Source organism: Rhizopus delemar, genomic scaffold (assembly GCF_000149305.1).
Source record: "Rhizopus delemar RA 99-880 supercont3.3 genomic scaffold, whole genome shotgun sequence".
Classification (NCBI taxonomy): Eukaryota; Fungi; Mucoromycota; class Mucoromycetes; order Mucorales; family Rhizopodaceae; genus Rhizopus; species Rhizopus delemar.
This window is the reverse complement of record NW_027137829.1, coordinates 500,857-517,466: the sequence shown is the minus strand read 5'-3', so window position 1 is coordinate 517,466 and position 16,610 is coordinate 500,857. Positions and strand designations below refer to the sequence as shown.

Genomic DNA, 16,610 nt, shown 5'->3' with positions numbered 1-16,610 from the left:
AGAATATACATTGTGAACAGGGATTAATGATGATTTATTGTTACATAAAGATGGAAGCACAATCTAAACAGGTCTGCAACTTGCCATTCTTTTTTCCGGCGTGGGACTAAAAAAAAATGACAGGTACACTTGAGCCTAATTAGCCCACTTTTATGCCCGATTGATGAAATAGGACAAGTGTTTTGTAACCTTAAATTGAAATAATAATATTACACGTATTTATTCAACATAAATAATCTAACTAGAAGGATGGTAATAGAAAGCCAAAGCAACAACAGCATAAACAGCCTATATAAAAGAAGAGGTTATAAAGATTAAAGACCAACATGACTTTTACTTACCAAAAGTAAGGCACCTTCAAGCCAGTTTGATTTTCCATCAGCAATAAGATAGTTTACGATCAAGACACTAGAGAATAAAACGGTTGTTTCAAATAATTCGAAAAAGAATGTCATTGGAACATCGATCACCCAACCAGTCAAAACAAGTAAAGGAGAGACTAAAAGACCGATTTGAAGAGAGGAGGATACGGCAATACCGATACACAAGTTCATCTTGTTCTTTAATGCAAATGTAATAGAACTGACATGTTCAGCAGCACTAGACAAAATAATTTTAGAAGATTGGTTCATTCTGTAAAACAACTTACTTTCCAACTATAGGCAAGATAATCAGACCCACAAATGTTTCGTTTAATCCCCAAGCATCAACGACACCTTCGATACTAAATAAAGTCGATAAGTAATTGTATAAAAATGAACAAGTCAGGCTACTCACGCTCCAACAAGGTATTCGGCGTGAACAGCAATGAAACCAGTGATGACTAATAAACTAATAGATTTGGGTAAGAATGAATTTGATGATAGCCAACTTACGAAGCAATAGCAAATCCAAGTGTAGTATTAGGCTTCTCTTCTTCATCAGCTTCATCTTCAAACTATACATAAATTAATTTCGAAAGAGGTTTCACAAGGGGGAAAGGGAAAATATTTTACCAGCTCAGAGTGGGTTTTGAGTTGGAAAACCAAATATAAAAAGTAAACGAGTAACAATATAACGGCTGTTCCATGACTCAAGTTGATAATACCGTCATCATATTCAACAGTTTTGGCTCCGGTGGCATTGAAAGCTGCAGGGATTAATAAAGAAAGGGTAGTCAAACCCAAGAGCGAAGTAGAGGTCTGTGCAGCTATTGGAAGGACAAGAAATACTTAGAAACCATAAAGTTACCTTTGTTCATCTGTTTACCTGTGATGTTAAAGTTTTGTTCTGAGCGACCAAGACCACCCAAAAAGAAACAACAACCGAGTACCTGAAATACAAACATCAGTACAAGATCTGCATCTATTGTTAATATCAGGTACCAATAATATATTGGACAAAATAGAACCCAAAATAGAAGCTATTAAAAATTATTAAAAACATCTCCCTTCAAGTGAATATGCTGTCTGTACCTTGAACAACACGGATTAATCCCTCCTTTAAGGCAATCATACCAAGAATAAGCTCAACAGCGTTACCAAAAGTAGCATTTAAAAGCTATTTAACAAACATCAATATCAAAAAAACATTTCTCAATAGTTTTCTTACAGAACCAACAACAGAACCAGATCTCAAGGCAATTTCCTCAGTAGCTATTTTGTTTGTTTAAAATCATTTCTATATTTTCCTTTTTTTCTTTTTTTCTTACCAAACCCAAGAAGTTTAGCAAGTGGAATAATGGCCATAAAATTCAAGGAGAAAACAACGCTGTCAGAAGCATGAGAAAAAGCCAAGGCAATAGGTACAAACAATAAAAGATAGTTGACTTTTGAAGAGTAAACAAGGGCTTTGAAGGATGCCTTTAAAGTAGGCTCCTCATAGTGTTCTCCTCGAGGAAGTAAATATTCACGTTCACTCATCAAAAATAAAATAAATAAAAAAGAAGGACAAGTTTTTCTATATTGAATTTATTTTAAATCAAGCAAAAAAAAAAAAAAAAATTTAAAATCACTAAATTATATTCGTTTATTAAAAATGAGCTACAAATAGCCACTTTTAAGTACAAACGAGTATTGTTCCTCATGTTTTTATGAAACAAACATCAAGATTCATATGATTAACTCAATGTTTGTTTCTTAATAGAAACTTCCATGTACGCTTTCTTTGTCGTAATTTTAGAAAAAAAAAAATTAGAAGCCACATTAGAAAAAAGTGATCATATTGTGGCGCACACGGGAGATCTTTTTTCTAAAACGGTGAAATACAGCACTCACACAGTAAATTAGTGACTTTATGTTAAACCAATCAGCGAGCTTACAGGGCTCACTTGGCTTTTCTGAAAGAAAAGTCTCTCCGCAGCTTGTCAGTGTTTTAAAGCAATAAAGTAGTAAGACTTGTAAAGTAGTTTTGGTCCTTGTTTGCTTTGATGTCCTTTTTAATAAATTGACGCTGTGTGTATAAAAAAGATGTAAGATATTTTAAGTGACTTAAAAGCAATAAATGAAGGTGACTTGCTTAGTTTTTTTCACAAAATGTTAGATATTACTGAGCTAATTGGCTTTTTTGTGTTAAATTGGATGACCTTTGATCAAGACAGAATGTAACTGATAATCTTTTATTATAATTTAATTTTGTCAAGTTCTATAATTAAATGAGGCAATTCTAATATTGATCTTGGTACATTAAATGAATATATCTCAATCAATAACCAGAGTCAAGGCATCAACTGCATCGAGATAGGTACTAATATACTGTCTCTCATCACAAATTAAGAAAAAAAAGTCTGAAAAGTGCTTCTTATCATTTGTCTTCCTTTTTATATACTTTATATTCCAACTTGTAAATATAAATACGTATTTTGCACAGGAAAATGCCTTTTAGAACAATTGAGTCGAATTCTATTTTTGGGAATGACGTTTCTTTGCATTTTCTCCTTTCTGACTATTTCACTCATAAAAAGCAAACCTAAGCATAAACACATATTATATCAATTAGTACTTCAAGCAAAAAAGGACCTTCTCTTTCACACGATGCTGAATGCCAAACCATTCATTTGGCTTATAAAACTACAAGAAGAAATGAACATTAAAGAGGTTATGTTTTGCTTTATCTTTATTCAAGCTATTGCTTGATAGTAAGACAATTTGAAGGAATCCTATGATGAATAACTGAAAAAGACATCTTTTGCATTTCCTTCATTGTATATATTTTCCCAATGTTTGTTCTTGCTAGGCTTTGTAAAATTTTCAATAGATGAGAAATCTGCACTGATATACGTTTTAAGCGCCCTACCCAGGCTTCCGATTTGAAAATAATATGAAGACATTAAAGTCATCTATAACAATCAAAAAAGTTTTTTAAATAATCTTTGTTTATTGGTGTTTATCAAATTATCATTTATATGGGCGTTATTGGTAATGTTACCTGTATTAAAAATAAGGCGCGACTTTTACTAGAAATAAAACAGCGGTTGTCCTTTTATTCATGCTAATAGCTAGAAAAGAAGAGGGCTTTTTATATTTATCAATTATGTTTTATTGTCAAAATAAAAATGAAGTCTCACATTGTAACTGAAGATGAAACCCCTTTTCATGATAAAAAACTTGATCAACATAAATGCAACTAATGTCGTTAAAGTTGTTGCTTTTACTGCTTGATATGGTTATCAAAAGGAGAGAACTACAAGAATTTTTTCAAAGGAACAGAAATGAAGATGTGAATTAAAAAGAAAGGCATTTAGAGACGATGTTTCTACCCACTATTCTAATGAGTTGAAAGAAAACTGTCAGCAAAAGATACTACAACTGAGTTTATTTGCGTCTGTACTTGTTCATATCGAGAAATAGTGATGCTAATGAAAGCGCCTGGGCAGAAAACGCCTCAATAACGGTAAAAATGTTTCTGATAGAGTAACAGATTCCGCCAAAGTCATTTATCTTGATGATTTTTCTAGCTAGTTTGAGCATTCTCTTGTATTTCTCTGTCAAAAAAATTTAAAAAGGTTAATTTGCCGACCAATCAATTTGTTTAATAACACGGAATGAAAAGACTTCAACAAATAGCTTTACGAGTTCAAAGGGCAATTAAATTCGAAAGTCTCGTGTGTCGTGCGTAATTGTTCAACAGATGCTGCTAAGCAAATAGAATGTTACTGTTTCCACATTGGAACAAAAGGAAAGGTATCACTTTTTTTTACCTTAACCTCATTAAAGCCAATATATATTAGATACACTTATTGTTGTATTTTTCCCATCTGTTTGTCATTCTTACTACAACAAGTCCAGAATCCAACTCTTGATTTAATAAGAACTAGGATGCATGGGCCACTCTATTGCAAGGTTAAACTGAGTAAAAGGAATTAAAGAAGTAAAAAACATCCTTATGAAACTTAATACAACATACACGTTATGCGATGGGGAAATAGGGCCAATTTTAAAAGCAGAAAAATGCATAATTTTTGTCCTTTTTTCTTCTTCTCTCAATCTCTAAAAATATGTCTCAATCTATTAAAAATCAATTAGAAATTATCCTTCTTCAAGAAGAAAAATGTCAATTTAATTTGTTTACTTCACAAACTGCACTGGATCTTGGTTTAATGTTGATTGAAAATGCAAAACCTTTCAATAAACCAGTGGTAATTGATATTACTATGAACGGGCATCAGCTCTTTCACTATGCTATGCAAGGAACCAACAAAGATAATGATGAATGGGTTCGTCGTAAAAAGTAAGAGAAAGAAGACTAAAGATTGTGTTTGTATTAAATAGGTTATCTAGTAACGTTGTTGATCGCTTTCATCATTCAAGTTATTATGTTGGGCGGCACTTGGCCAATCAATGTAAAAAGCTTGAAGAGAAATACTATGCAAGTCATTCAAGATCTAAACATAAAAAACTGACTATTTTTTTAGATAAGTGAAAAAGATTATGCGACTCATGGAGGTGCTTTTCCTTTAACTATAAAGAATGTAGGTGTCGTTGGCACAATTACTGTATCAGGTCTCATGCAAGAGGTAGACTGAAATAAAAAACATTTGCATTTTTTATTCATTTTGTTATATAAAGGATGATCATAACCTGGTAGCCAATACGATTCAAGAACTCTTGGCCATTCAACAAAAGCAATAGTGAATAAAGGTCATTAATAAATAAATGTTATGCTTGAAAGAGAAAGAGAGAGAGAGACATGAGATGAGATGAAAAGGATTTTAAAGGATGGCTTCTTCGTAGGTTCTTTTTTGAGTCAAGACATGACTTGATTGAAATACGTTCATTATCCAAGTATAGGCTGCAAATGTAGCTGCGTTGGATGGAAACGCTCTCAAAATGGTGGGTGTCAAGCCTTTAAAGAAGATCCTCCAGCCTTCTTCATAATAGGATCGTTTCATACAGTCTATTAGTCCTTTATATCTGTGAGGTTCAGATTGTATTCTTGTTTTTACCACATCTACAAAAGGACTGTTATATGTTTCTATAGTTTGAGAAAACTGTGCGTTTACCTGCAAAATACGTTGAACACCAAGCAGCAATACCAGCCGTTCCACCAGCCAATATCACACAAGGGCCTGATAACTCTTGTCCTTTTTTATGAAGTTGTCTCGAGATGATTTCATAAGTAACAAAATAAGGTCCAAAGCTGAGTTCTCTAAGCATGGTGGGTGTCATTCCTTTAAAACAGTACCTTAGGCCACCTGCGATGTACATTTTATGTAAGCAATCCAATGGGCCCTTGATTACTGTAGAAGTCTGGTTTTGCAGCTGTACTTTTGCTAGTTCCATAGGACATGTTACAAAGCTAAAAAGAAGAATAAATGATGGAATATAAAACATATATACCGCTTATACCTGGACACTATGCCTGATCCCATACCAGCTAAAAATACATGTTGAAGTGGTGCACTTGATTCATCATATGGGATTCCTTTTAACTGTGCTTGATGTTGCATGAAATAAGTATACGTCCCAAATACTAATGCATTTACAGCACCCACACCAACCTATAATAAAGTTATATCGTAAACTAGAGCTATTTTGCATGTTTTTAGTTCTTACTGCAGGGGAAGCCTATGAAAGAAATAAGTTCAACGATTTATCTCTGATAAGAATATATTACCATGCCCTTGTATAATCCGATAAGCTATGATCACAATAGAATTAATTTTATAGAATAGATCAAACAATATAAACTATACCTTTTCTTGTTTAATAGTGCTTATAAAACAATTCAAGGTCCCTTTGTATCTTGAAGCTAATTCTCTTGATTGTAATCTAACCTTGACTGTTAAAAGAGGAGAATGAATATTATTTATGCATGATTTATAATTAAAAAATGAAACCTGTGTCTATTTAAGAAAAAGTTAATAGGATATAAATCAGATTAATTTTATGTCTTTTACCAAATGGGTGACCAACGGCTAAACCAGCTAAACCTATTTGTGATAATGATCTGTTATCAGACTGTGTGTAAAGATATATATAGTGTACCTCCTATGAGACCAGATAATACACTGTTCAATGTTTGCACATTGGGTCTTTCGGCTATGATACAGAATATAAGTTTAATATTAAAAATGCAATATGCAATGTATTACGAAGTTCGTCATTATCCAACATATTCTATATATATTCTATATAAATAATATATAAAAGGAAGAAGAGGAATAAAAAAAAAAAAGAAGGAAGAAATATGTCAAGTCTTCGAGTTTCCCACGGTTTAACCTTTATATACCCGCAATATGACCAAATAATAAATAGAATAGACGCTATTCCATATTTTACTTTTAGTCTGTACATCATTTCCCTTATTCATTTAGGTTTTCTAATAAAAAGTGTGATTTGCTACTAGAAAACAAATTGTACTGTAAATAGAGGATAATAAACAGTGACTTTTTATCGCATAAATCAAATCTATTGCTGACTTCCCGCTTTGTTTTCACAGTTGGTCTCGATTTTATTTTGTTTAAAACTAAAAAAGAGGGATCCTATCAATGATATCATTCTACAATAAAATAGGGGTTAGTATAATTCTGGTTACAAAACGAGAGTAATGGAAGGATTTGTAATGACGTGTGTATGTGAGTGATCCAATAATACTTGCATCAGGTACACTATTTATAAAGCTTATTTTTTAATGGGTCCCCTACTTTCTCTTATTTTAAGGTTTAGGAAAAAGATCAATCATGCGTCAGGGTTACCTTGGTAACAAATAAAAGATTTCCTAATTGCAGCTTATATCCAACATTGACATAAAACTATACTCACGAAACATTCTTTAATGCTTTATTAAAAAAAACAATGCATTTATCTTGAGGCTATCTCTGTTTACATGTAACTTAATAAAGTGCAAGATTTATTTTATAAAGTTATCGTTTGCATTTTTCTTTCCAAATTTTCAATTCTCTTCTTTGCTTGATCAATAGATTCATTTCTATATAAATCAAGTTAATACAGTTTAATAAATATCATCAATAATACTTACTGTCCTTTCAGGACATTTAAAATGCTTTCACGTTGAGAGTCAGACATGTTTGTAGGATTGAACTTTTTATCTTTCTTTGACTGATTCTTGACTTGTTCTAATTGTTTTTTCAACTACAAAAGAATAAATAAGTCTCCATCGCTCTTTTGCTGTCATTATGTTTCTATTTACCAAGTCAATACGAGATGCGTAACCTGATGTGCCATTGATTTTATCTGAAAGCGTTTGTAATTTTTCAATCCATTCATTTTCTTCTTTTGATAAACCAGGTTGACAGCTGAGCATAACCAAACGCAGTTGCTCATCCATACGTAATCTTAATTTTGCATGTCTTGATGTGATATCCTTCAATACTTTCTCCTGAATCTTTTTGGCTTCAGGTGAAAAGTATTTTTGATATCTTTCATAGATATCTTTTACGCTATCGACTTGTTTTTCAAATTCCTTTTGTTGTAAAGATATTCTAGATCGATATGCGAGTGAGCAACTAGAACCACTTTCTTTTCTAACCATTACCTTTCTTTAATCTTCACAGCTGCTTTTCCCAGTTCACGAGTCTCACGGCGCACCTTTTCCGCTGACTTTGAAAAGAATCGCAGTGTTTCTTCATTGATCACCACTTCCTTAGAATCAGCCAATTCACTTGGAATAACAATCTTGGACTGCTTTGGAAGGTTATTCAATTCTTTGGGTTTTTCAAAGGCAGGTAAAGACAAGATGGATTCATAGGCTGGTTCATTTTCCGTACTTGTAATTCCCTTGAGTTGATCTTTGACGGCTCTTGATAGTTTCTCACTTGGTTCAATATCTCGGCGGATGTTGAGATCACTATAGACCAATTTGTAATCAAATGTCATTGAGATGAGAGTATAAGATAGATAGAAATTGGTAATCACAAATAAACCCACAATGGGAGCAAATGCGTCCGAAAGTGGTGCTGTATTAATCAAGTGTCGAACATCGGATGTTGTCTTTTCACTCAACCATCGCTTTAAATCCCCAGAGGTATCCGTCTTGCCATCCTCTGCCCTACGACAGACTTGTTTGGGTGCCTCTAGCCACTTACTCATGTCAATCGCAGCCACACCACTAGCATGATAAATATAATAGGTATCTGGATAGTGTGGATCAGAGACGAGTCGCATAGATTGTGATGGAAGCGAGCTTTTAGCCTTCAAATCAATGGATTCATACAAGATGGCCGTGGGTAAGAAGTCTCGGTGTGATAATAATGTTTCCAACTATACCCAATGAATATTAGCATATAAATAAAGATCTTGTTGCAAAACACACCTCTTTATGCCATTCTTCTTTATTCTTTGCAGGCATTTGCCACTGAGCATCTGTTTCGCTAGTCAGGATGTGATTTTCAACTTGTCCATTGGAAAAGGCCAAAGCAAGTAGATGAATAGGCTCAGTGTAGATATACAAGATATCTGTCACTTGAGCAATATTTAATAAACTGTGTTGATGATTAATCATAAAGGGGCCTTGTCTTCTCAGAGGAAGGCTGAATGAGGTTGTATTGCTGATCACACTAAGTGTATCGTTACTTGTGGGACTTACTTTGCGACCGACTTTGGCCGACTCAATTAAGTGCTGCAACCACTGTTTTTGAAGTTTGAACAGACGAGATAGAGTTCTAGTATCTTGAAGGGGCGCGTTTTTTGTTTTTTGATACTTGGCTTCTACAAGGATGCTGAGATTGTCCAAGTGTCTCTTATGAATAGCACTGATAAAAAAATTATTTTGAATGCTTTTCAATTAAATCAGGTGTGATTTACCTTCCAAAAGGAATAACAGGACAAAGTGCATACATATGGCCATTACGAAGAGCGTAATGTATAGTGAAAGGTTCCCAGCCACTTTGCTCATGACTCACACCACCGAGTGAGAAAGTAACAGCATCTTCATATCCATTCATATCATCATCTTCAAAGCTAAAGCCTCTATGACTTTTTAATCCACTTTTGCTTTCGACAGGAGATAAATCAAAGGACTGCTCAGGTTCTTCAATATCAACACCCACATTGAATATCCTATCATAAATTAAAATCCGTAAATTTACATATTAATTTTCATTCATTCAAACCTTAATATGCTATCAGAACTGAGTACAACAAGGTGTCCCTTTGATTCACTTAGAGGATGCCAATCGACTTTTAATATCTCTGATTTGCTATAATATTTTCTTCCAACGTCCAAAGTACGGCAATCAATTTCTTTTTTTGATAAGCTAATATCGCCAAATCCTTGACGAGGTAAGCAAACAATCACCAAAGAGTGAGCACCTGTTACTGATAAAAGACGACCATTGATACTAGGTGTTAAAGACTCGATGCTAAAATCGATTTGAGGTGTATTTAATAGCTATTATTTTCACAATTAGATTCTCTTGCTTTTTTTTTTTTTTTTTTTTTTTCCAACCTTATAAGGGATCAAAGTAAACCAGCTGTTGGATACTTCAACATTCTTTTCAAATGCTTCCTTTGCTACTATAGTCCAAGCGTCTTTAAATTCTGTCAGGTTGAGCACTCGAATTGTTGAACCAACAGCAACAAACAAATCATGTCCGCGCATAGTTAATAAGCGAGTATGATGCTGTAAAATGAAATCCGTGACATCATTTTTGTCTGTTATTTGCTTGATTTTGATAGACTCGACGTGTTGTTTATCAACTTCGTTTAATTCAAATATAGGATGCTTCACGAGTTGATCAAGCCAGCTGTCATTTAGAATCGCCATATTGTTGCTATATGTATTTTATATGGAGAAAGAAAGAGACACCACTTTTTTTTTTTAACAAAAAAGCAAAAGTCACATTTTATTTAAGCAGCATTATTAAAAACCATTCATTCGTAATATAGCGCCAAATGTCGTGTACATCTTCACAAATGGTTTCAAAATGTGAAATGTCATCATAGAAATGAGAATTGTAGGCGTTGTCCTTGATACTATCTTCAACAAATTCATTCAAATCGAACACATAAATGAAACTACTATGCTTTCAAGGAAAAGCACTAAGAATACAATTTTAATTTAATTGGCTTCTACTGAATTTAATAATATTAAGCCCTTATTATTCCTTCTTCTTCTTCAAAGCTATCTGTTATAGCGGCAGTCGATACAACGGTCAAGTAACAAAGTTTTGAACAAATCTTATGGAAAATACCGACGCAAGTAATGCTTATGACCTGTTGAATTCAGGAAATTACATTCTAACATGAGCCTTCCCCAGCGGTACTTGGGATAACATAAAGCAACAAACAGACTGCTTTGATTACCTTAGCAACCCTTTTGACATTGCCGGCAGCGTAAGACGATCATAAATGATTTTCTTGGCGTAAACAGTCTCATAACCAACTTCAATGTCATTAAGTTGTCCATTTAATTATAAATGGGCTCCTTTATATCTTAATCAATATACAAGTAGTATTAGAGTCAGCAGATGAGCTATTATGATTGTATCGCTAAATATATACATGTATGTGCTTTTAGTGTACCTTCCAAAGTCTTGAGAGAAAACATCAAGGTCATAGAGGATAAACAAAAAGACTCTTCCCATCCACAAGTTTCGATGCCGTGTGCAATCTCATTTTCTCCACTGTATCGCATGACCAATGATTTCCCGCATGAGGGCTCAACCTAAACTTCTCATAAAATATAGAAATCCATTGTACAAAAGCTTTCAAGGACATCCATTAAAGTGAAAGGGTACCTCGAAAATATTAGCAGATGGTTTATAACGTGCTCTCTACTGTACATAGGAGCCTATAATGGACTAAAATTTAAAGTAACGAGTAATGTCAACGTGTTTCAAGAAGTGAACAATTCCAGTATTGAGCATCATGAATTTGGGAATGAAGTTAATCATGTTTAGAATTCAAACATTTAAATGCTGCTTCACCAGATCTGAAGTGACGAATAAGTTACACATAAAATAGTACATTTTCCTGCAAGTGATATGCAGTAATGGCTGTATCACTTGAATCAAAATAACAGTCGTAAATCCAGCACTGTGGTAGTCGTTGGGATACATAAAAGCACTTTCTTTCCTTCAACAGACAAGAGGCTAGACGAAATATATTTGGTTAAGCCGACATCCAAAACAATAATATCGTATTGAACATTCTATTTGACATAGTCGTAAAAAAAAAAGGCGGTCCACAAAGAATATCTATCTTTGTTTTTATGATTGCGTAGTTAAAAAGTGTGACGCCAGTAAAGGTGCATCATTTTCTACAATTCAATATACTCATGCGCGAATATATCAGTTGAACCTCCGAATAAAAATGTAATCTTTTTATTTTTTTTGTCATCAAAAGTACTATTAGATTTATTCACAAATAGACATCATCTTCATCTCCACCAAGCGTAAACTGAGTGAAATAACGTCTTGATTGTATATACAACACTTCATTCTGTTACCAAGTCAAAGCATTCCCAAATTTATAGTACAAGTCAATAGCAGACAAAGAAAACCTTTTTAATGCAGAAAAGGGTGAATCCAAGCATTTGGCATGAATTAAAAGGGCGCTTTGCAATGTTCATTTGACCAATTGCCCAAAAAAAAAAATGCAAAAACCAATTTTTTTTTCTTTTTGCTCTTTTTCTCTTTTTCGTTTGTTTAATTTTAATAAAATGGAAGAGAGCAGCAATAGTGGATTTATTAGAGTTGTATCATTCGATACAATGACGAATAAAGATTTACCGGATTATTCTTTTACTTTGAGAGCAAAATCACCGGGATATAAGCGAACAAGACGTTCTCGTACATTTATGGTAGCTACTGATTTGGCTAATTACAGTGAATATGCTCTCAATTGGACCACAGACGTAAGAAATTTATTCAACTTGTACTTTTATTTATGCTTAAACAGACAATGATGGAAGACGGTGACGAATTAATTGTATTACGCGTTGTTACATTGGAAATGAACAGTATGTGTGATGTGTGTGACAGATCACATTGGTATATAATAAGGCTTTCCTTTTCTTATAGATAAAAAGAGAGATGGCTTATTACAACTCGAAGAAAAGGAATCAAGAAAAAAAGCAAATGAACTAATGGAAAAAATCATTGAAAATAGCCATAAATCAGATAAGAAGGTACGAAACATCAAGAAGGAAGTGACTGATGCTGATGGGCCGTTGAATATAGATCAGTGTAGTCATTGAGTTTGTTATTGGAAAAGTACAAGAAACGATTCAGAGAACTATCTCAATGTATCAGCCATCATTACTTATTGTTGGCACCAGAGGACTTTCAGAGATCAGAGGTATGTTCCTTGGTAGCATATCCAAATATTGTCTGCAGCATTCCCCTGTACCAGTCACTGTTGTTCGATCTGAAGATCAAATTAGAAAATCGGCTTTTGATTCTTTAAACATTAATTTTAGTAAAAAGAAAAGCTTGGCTATTTAAACAATCATTATATAATAAAAGCATATATTCGACCTTAATAAAGACAAATAACCATAACACATGCATGTATAATCTTTATTGTTTAAAAAATGCATCTTCAAATGAAGGCATAGGGGTAGTTGTGTTATTATTCTTGTTTGTAGAAGGATTGCTACCAAATACATCATCAAATACACTAGGATTAGTAGGTGTAGATGTATTGACATTTGTAGATGGGCTTCCAAAAATAGAACTCAATTCATCTTTGACTGACATGCTTCCTCCATTGTTAAATAAATCATTCGTACCTGTTGATGGCGTCTCAAATACAGATAAATCAAATCCATACTTTGATACTGGATTATTCATTGGTTTGGTTGCTTGAATAGATGATTTTGCTCCCTGAACTGGCTTTGTTTCTTGAACTGGTTTTATTTCCTGAACTGGCTTTGTTTCCTCTTTGATCGGTTGATGATCTGGCTTGGGTGGACTTGTTGGTAAAGCAAAGTTTTGCTCCATAGTATTAAGATCAGGAAATTTGGATTCAATTTCGTTAATGTCTACTGTAGTAACAGTTGCTCTTGATTCATTGCCTGCTTTTAGCTTGTTTAAAGTTGGGGAACTAGTAGCAGAGTGGCTTTGACTCGATTTGAAACCTGCAAACGGATCAAACATTTTTTGACTAGTGATTGGAGGCATGCTGTGAACTGAACTTGGTGAAACTGCAGCTGCAGCTGCAGATGGAGGGTTTTCATGAACCTTTGCAAACAGGCCTCCGGTTGTAGAAGACAATGAGAACACATCATGTTGATGGTTTGGCTTGGGACTAAGTGATGAAGCAACTGGAGAAGACATGATTGGTTTTTCTAAAGCATCTGCCTCTTTTTTGATCTGCTGTATTTCGTCCTGGGTATTCTCAATTCGAGATTTAAAATGTTTTGTTTCTTGTCGATACATATTTAGCTCTTCCATCAACCTCTCCTTTTTCTTCTTTTCTACTTCCAACTGCTTTTCTGCCTCATCTGCAATTTTCTTGACTTTCTCTAGTTCCTCTTTTTGTTGTTGTATCTGTCTTTCAAGTTCTTCCACTGCTCGTTGCTCTGTTTGGAGTTGGGTTTGTATCTGATGAGACCTTGAAGTTTCATTCAGGATATTGGATTCTAAAGCTTGTTGAGAGCGAGATAATTCAGCATGGTATTGTGATTGCTGAGGCTGTGGTCTTTGAGGCTGAGGTTGAGGTGGTAGTGTTTGCTGAGATGTAGTAGGCGTAAAGACATCATCAAAGTCATTGGAAAGCCCCAGTAGATCAACCACAGGCTGTTGATGTTGCTGCTGCTGTTGATGCTCATGAAAATTATGCTCAGGTGCTAAAAGAAATATAATCAGATTTTATTTTTCATAAATATATTGAGAAATTCTACCTGCTCTAAGCTCAGATAACGAGTCAGGGATATTACCACCAGCAATTCGTCTATTAATTATATGCATCGCCATTGCGAATTCTTGTTCTGATAACTGCCCACTTGAATTGGTATCAGCTAAATCCCAAATTCTAGCAAGTTCTGAGTCAGGTAGATTTGAATGCTTAAAGAAAACAACAGCATCAGCACCAGAGACATAATTACTTGTAGTCAACTGATTAAAGAATGTCTTGTACCTTGCGTATTCCTCTGGTGCTATTTCTACATTACTTGGGCTTGATCCCTTAAATACTGGAGACTGGATGGGTGCCTTATTTATTTGTAATGTATTTTGTCTAGCAAGGGGTGAAGAAATACTACGGCCAATGGCAGAAGCATAGATACTTGCAGGCAGGGTGCTGGGAAGTGGAATCGATTCTTTCATACATTGTTCAATGTAATGCATGGCAATAATGAATTCTGTTTGATTCAATGTACCCGATTTACGTGTATTTGCTAAATTCAATACGTCCTGCAACTTGGCTGGAGGAAGTCCAGATCTGGAAAGCACGTTTCTAGCTACCTTTCCTGTCATCCAAATAAGTTAATATATTTAAATCTTTGTCTTTTCTATCTTCTTACCATTTAAAATACCATCAACAGGTCCAAGTGACTGAAAAATACCGATGTATTTTATTCTATCTTCTGTGCTAATCGAATCAGGCGTGTTTTTTGGTGGTAACAGTCTAGCTCGATTGCCCTCGCCGTTAAATTGTGGTATAGGGGCTGTGGACAAGCAAAGGTTAGCATACATCAAACCAGAACCCTTTTTTTTTGCTGTCTTCTATTGCGTTACCCGGAGTGGCCAATATGGGATCTCTTGTGACAATACCATGTTGAGCACATGCAATTAACTTCAAGATTGTGCAAAACTCTAAATCTGTCAGAAAACCTTTTCTATCATTATCAACAGTTTCCCAAAACTATTTATTTTAGTTAATATATTATATTTCAATTGCTTCTGTTTTAGCAAACCTGTGTTAATAAATTTTGCGGAATATCTGATTTCTTCAAAAAGTTCATTGCCTCTTCTAGTAAAACTATTCCTTTACTATCTGAATCTACTGTTCTAAAGTAATCCATGTATGTTTGCCTCTCTTGCGAGTTTAAAAATTGCTGCCAACTATCTAAAAGTTTACTTTGGCTTTAATTTGATATCAAATAAATTTGATTTTTAGCATTTACCGTTCATCTTTCTTTTGGTCTCTAATTCAATGGAAAAGAAGAGAAAGAAATGCGTTTAAGGAAAAGAAAATTATGCTGAACGTGCTTTGGATATTTGCTCCGCTTTAATGATTTATCATACTTTATAACATCATGTGTGCAGTACGTGTGTCATGGTAAAGAAAAGAGGTAAATATAGGCCTGAAATTACAAGTATTAGACTATACAAATATATACTATCATTAAAACCCATCTTTTACTTATACAGTCTTTTTAAAAATACAGCGATTCAAGAAATTGATAGGCTCCAAGGTTGATTGCTAAAAATAGAATTAAGCATGCTTTACAGTCGTTCCAATGTCAATTGGAAAATGGTGTTCACTTGTTTGAGGATAGTTTGGGAAAATAATTTGGTCAAATAATTCAATTTGAATTGTTCAGCTCTTTGAACAAAAGCACTGCTGTGATAGTGTATTCTCTTAATATAATAAAGTAATAAAATGGATAATTTGATCTGTCATAGTAAGTATCAATTGAAGGAGCATTCTATCAGATACCTTTTTTATAGAGTCAAGGCTCAAGTTTATCGGCGTGGCGATAAGATCGAGTCACCACAATTGTTTTTAGGTTTTAAATTTTAAAAGTACATGCAAAATGCTTTTTTTTTAATGCTGTTAGAATTATTGAAGAAATATGTCCAGAGGAAATCTTTCGTTGGTCATCTAAACTAATTCAATGCGAATAAGGGAAAATCATGATGAGCATGATATTGAAGAAGGGGATCTCGATAAGACTGGCGGATGAGCTTGCGGGCACTTTGAGTGATAATGGACGGAGCAAAAGGTTGATTGTTGAAAATCAGCTGCCAGTTTGCACGCTATACAGCCAGTAATGTATATCCAACCACTATAGTTGGAGAGACAGGCAGAGGACAACAGATAGACGGAGGAAATTCCAGATGGAAAGGGGCTTTTTGTAGTTGGTTTGTCGACAGAAGCAAAAGATGAAAATACTCATCCCGAACAGTTTGCCAGACGAGCCATTTTTTTGAACAGTCATAGAGAGAATGCTCCAAAGTATCCGAGCAAGCAGCACAAACGAAATATGTGTCAAAAGGAAAGTAA

At 34.2% G+C, this 16,610-nt stretch overlaps 6 protein-coding genes across 6 annotated transcripts; 2 read left to right on the top strand and 4 right to left on the bottom strand.

The window, feature by feature from the left end:
• Positions 1-237: 237 nt before the first annotated feature.
• RO3G_04409 (calcium/proton exchanger) lies at positions 238-1,727 on the bottom strand (the record flags this gene model as incomplete). Its single annotated transcript, XM_067658999.1, has 11 exons — positions 238-288; positions 342-600; positions 650-724; positions 778-831; positions 876-937; positions 996-1,189; positions 1,249-1,312; positions 1,365-1,402; positions 1,455-1,539; positions 1,591-1,634; positions 1,691-1,727. 11 exons carry the CDS (start codon positions 1,725-1,727, stop codon positions 238-240), a joined length of 963 nt encoding a protein of 320 aa, XP_067515100.1.
• A 2,747-nt stretch (positions 1,728-4,474) lies between these two features.
• Positions 4,475-4,711, top strand: RO3G_04408 (uncharacterized protein; the record flags this gene model as incomplete). Its single annotated transcript, XM_067658998.1, has 1 exon — positions 4,475-4,711. The coding sequence occupies one exon, from the start codon at positions 4,475-4,477 to the stop codon at positions 4,709-4,711; it is 237 nt and encodes a 78-aa protein (XP_067515099.1).
• A 477-nt stretch (positions 4,712-5,188) lies between these two features.
• Positions 5,189-6,593, bottom strand: RO3G_04407 (uncharacterized protein; the record flags this gene model as incomplete). The annotated part of the gene is made up of 8 exons (XM_067658997.1): positions 5,189-5,427; positions 5,480-5,775; positions 5,826-5,977; positions 6,094-6,117; positions 6,173-6,258; positions 6,377-6,409; positions 6,465-6,518; positions 6,572-6,593. 8 exons carry the CDS (start codon positions 6,591-6,593, stop codon positions 5,189-5,191), a joined length of 906 nt encoding a protein of 301 aa, XP_067515098.1.
• A 741-nt stretch (positions 6,594-7,334) lies between these two features.
• RO3G_04406 (uncharacterized protein) lies at positions 7,335-10,038 on the bottom strand (the record flags this gene model as incomplete). Its single annotated transcript, XM_067658996.1, has 8 exons — positions 7,335-7,407; positions 7,459-7,571; positions 7,630-7,921; positions 7,975-8,699; positions 8,752-9,190; positions 9,243-9,497; positions 9,551-9,828; positions 9,886-10,038. The coding sequence occupies 8 exons, from the start codon at positions 10,036-10,038 to the stop codon at positions 7,335-7,337; spliced, it is 2,328 nt and encodes a 775-aa protein (XP_067515097.1).
• Positions 10,039-12,099: 2,061 nt separating this feature from the next.
• Positions 12,100-12,883, top strand: RO3G_04405 (uncharacterized protein; the record flags this gene model as incomplete). The annotated part of the gene is made up of 4 exons (XM_067658995.1): positions 12,100-12,294; positions 12,339-12,399; positions 12,461-12,567; positions 12,620-12,883. 4 exons carry the CDS (start codon positions 12,100-12,102, stop codon positions 12,881-12,883), a joined length of 627 nt encoding a protein of 208 aa, XP_067515096.1.
• A 75-nt stretch (positions 12,884-12,958) lies between these two features.
• On the bottom strand, positions 12,959-14,857 carry RO3G_04404 (uncharacterized protein; the record flags this gene model as incomplete). Its single annotated transcript, XM_067658994.1, has 2 exons — positions 12,959-14,229; positions 14,284-14,857. 2 exons carry the CDS (start codon positions 14,855-14,857, stop codon positions 12,959-12,961), a joined length of 1,845 nt encoding a protein of 614 aa, XP_067515095.1.
• Between the last annotated feature and the right edge of the window lie 1,753 nt (positions 14,858-16,610).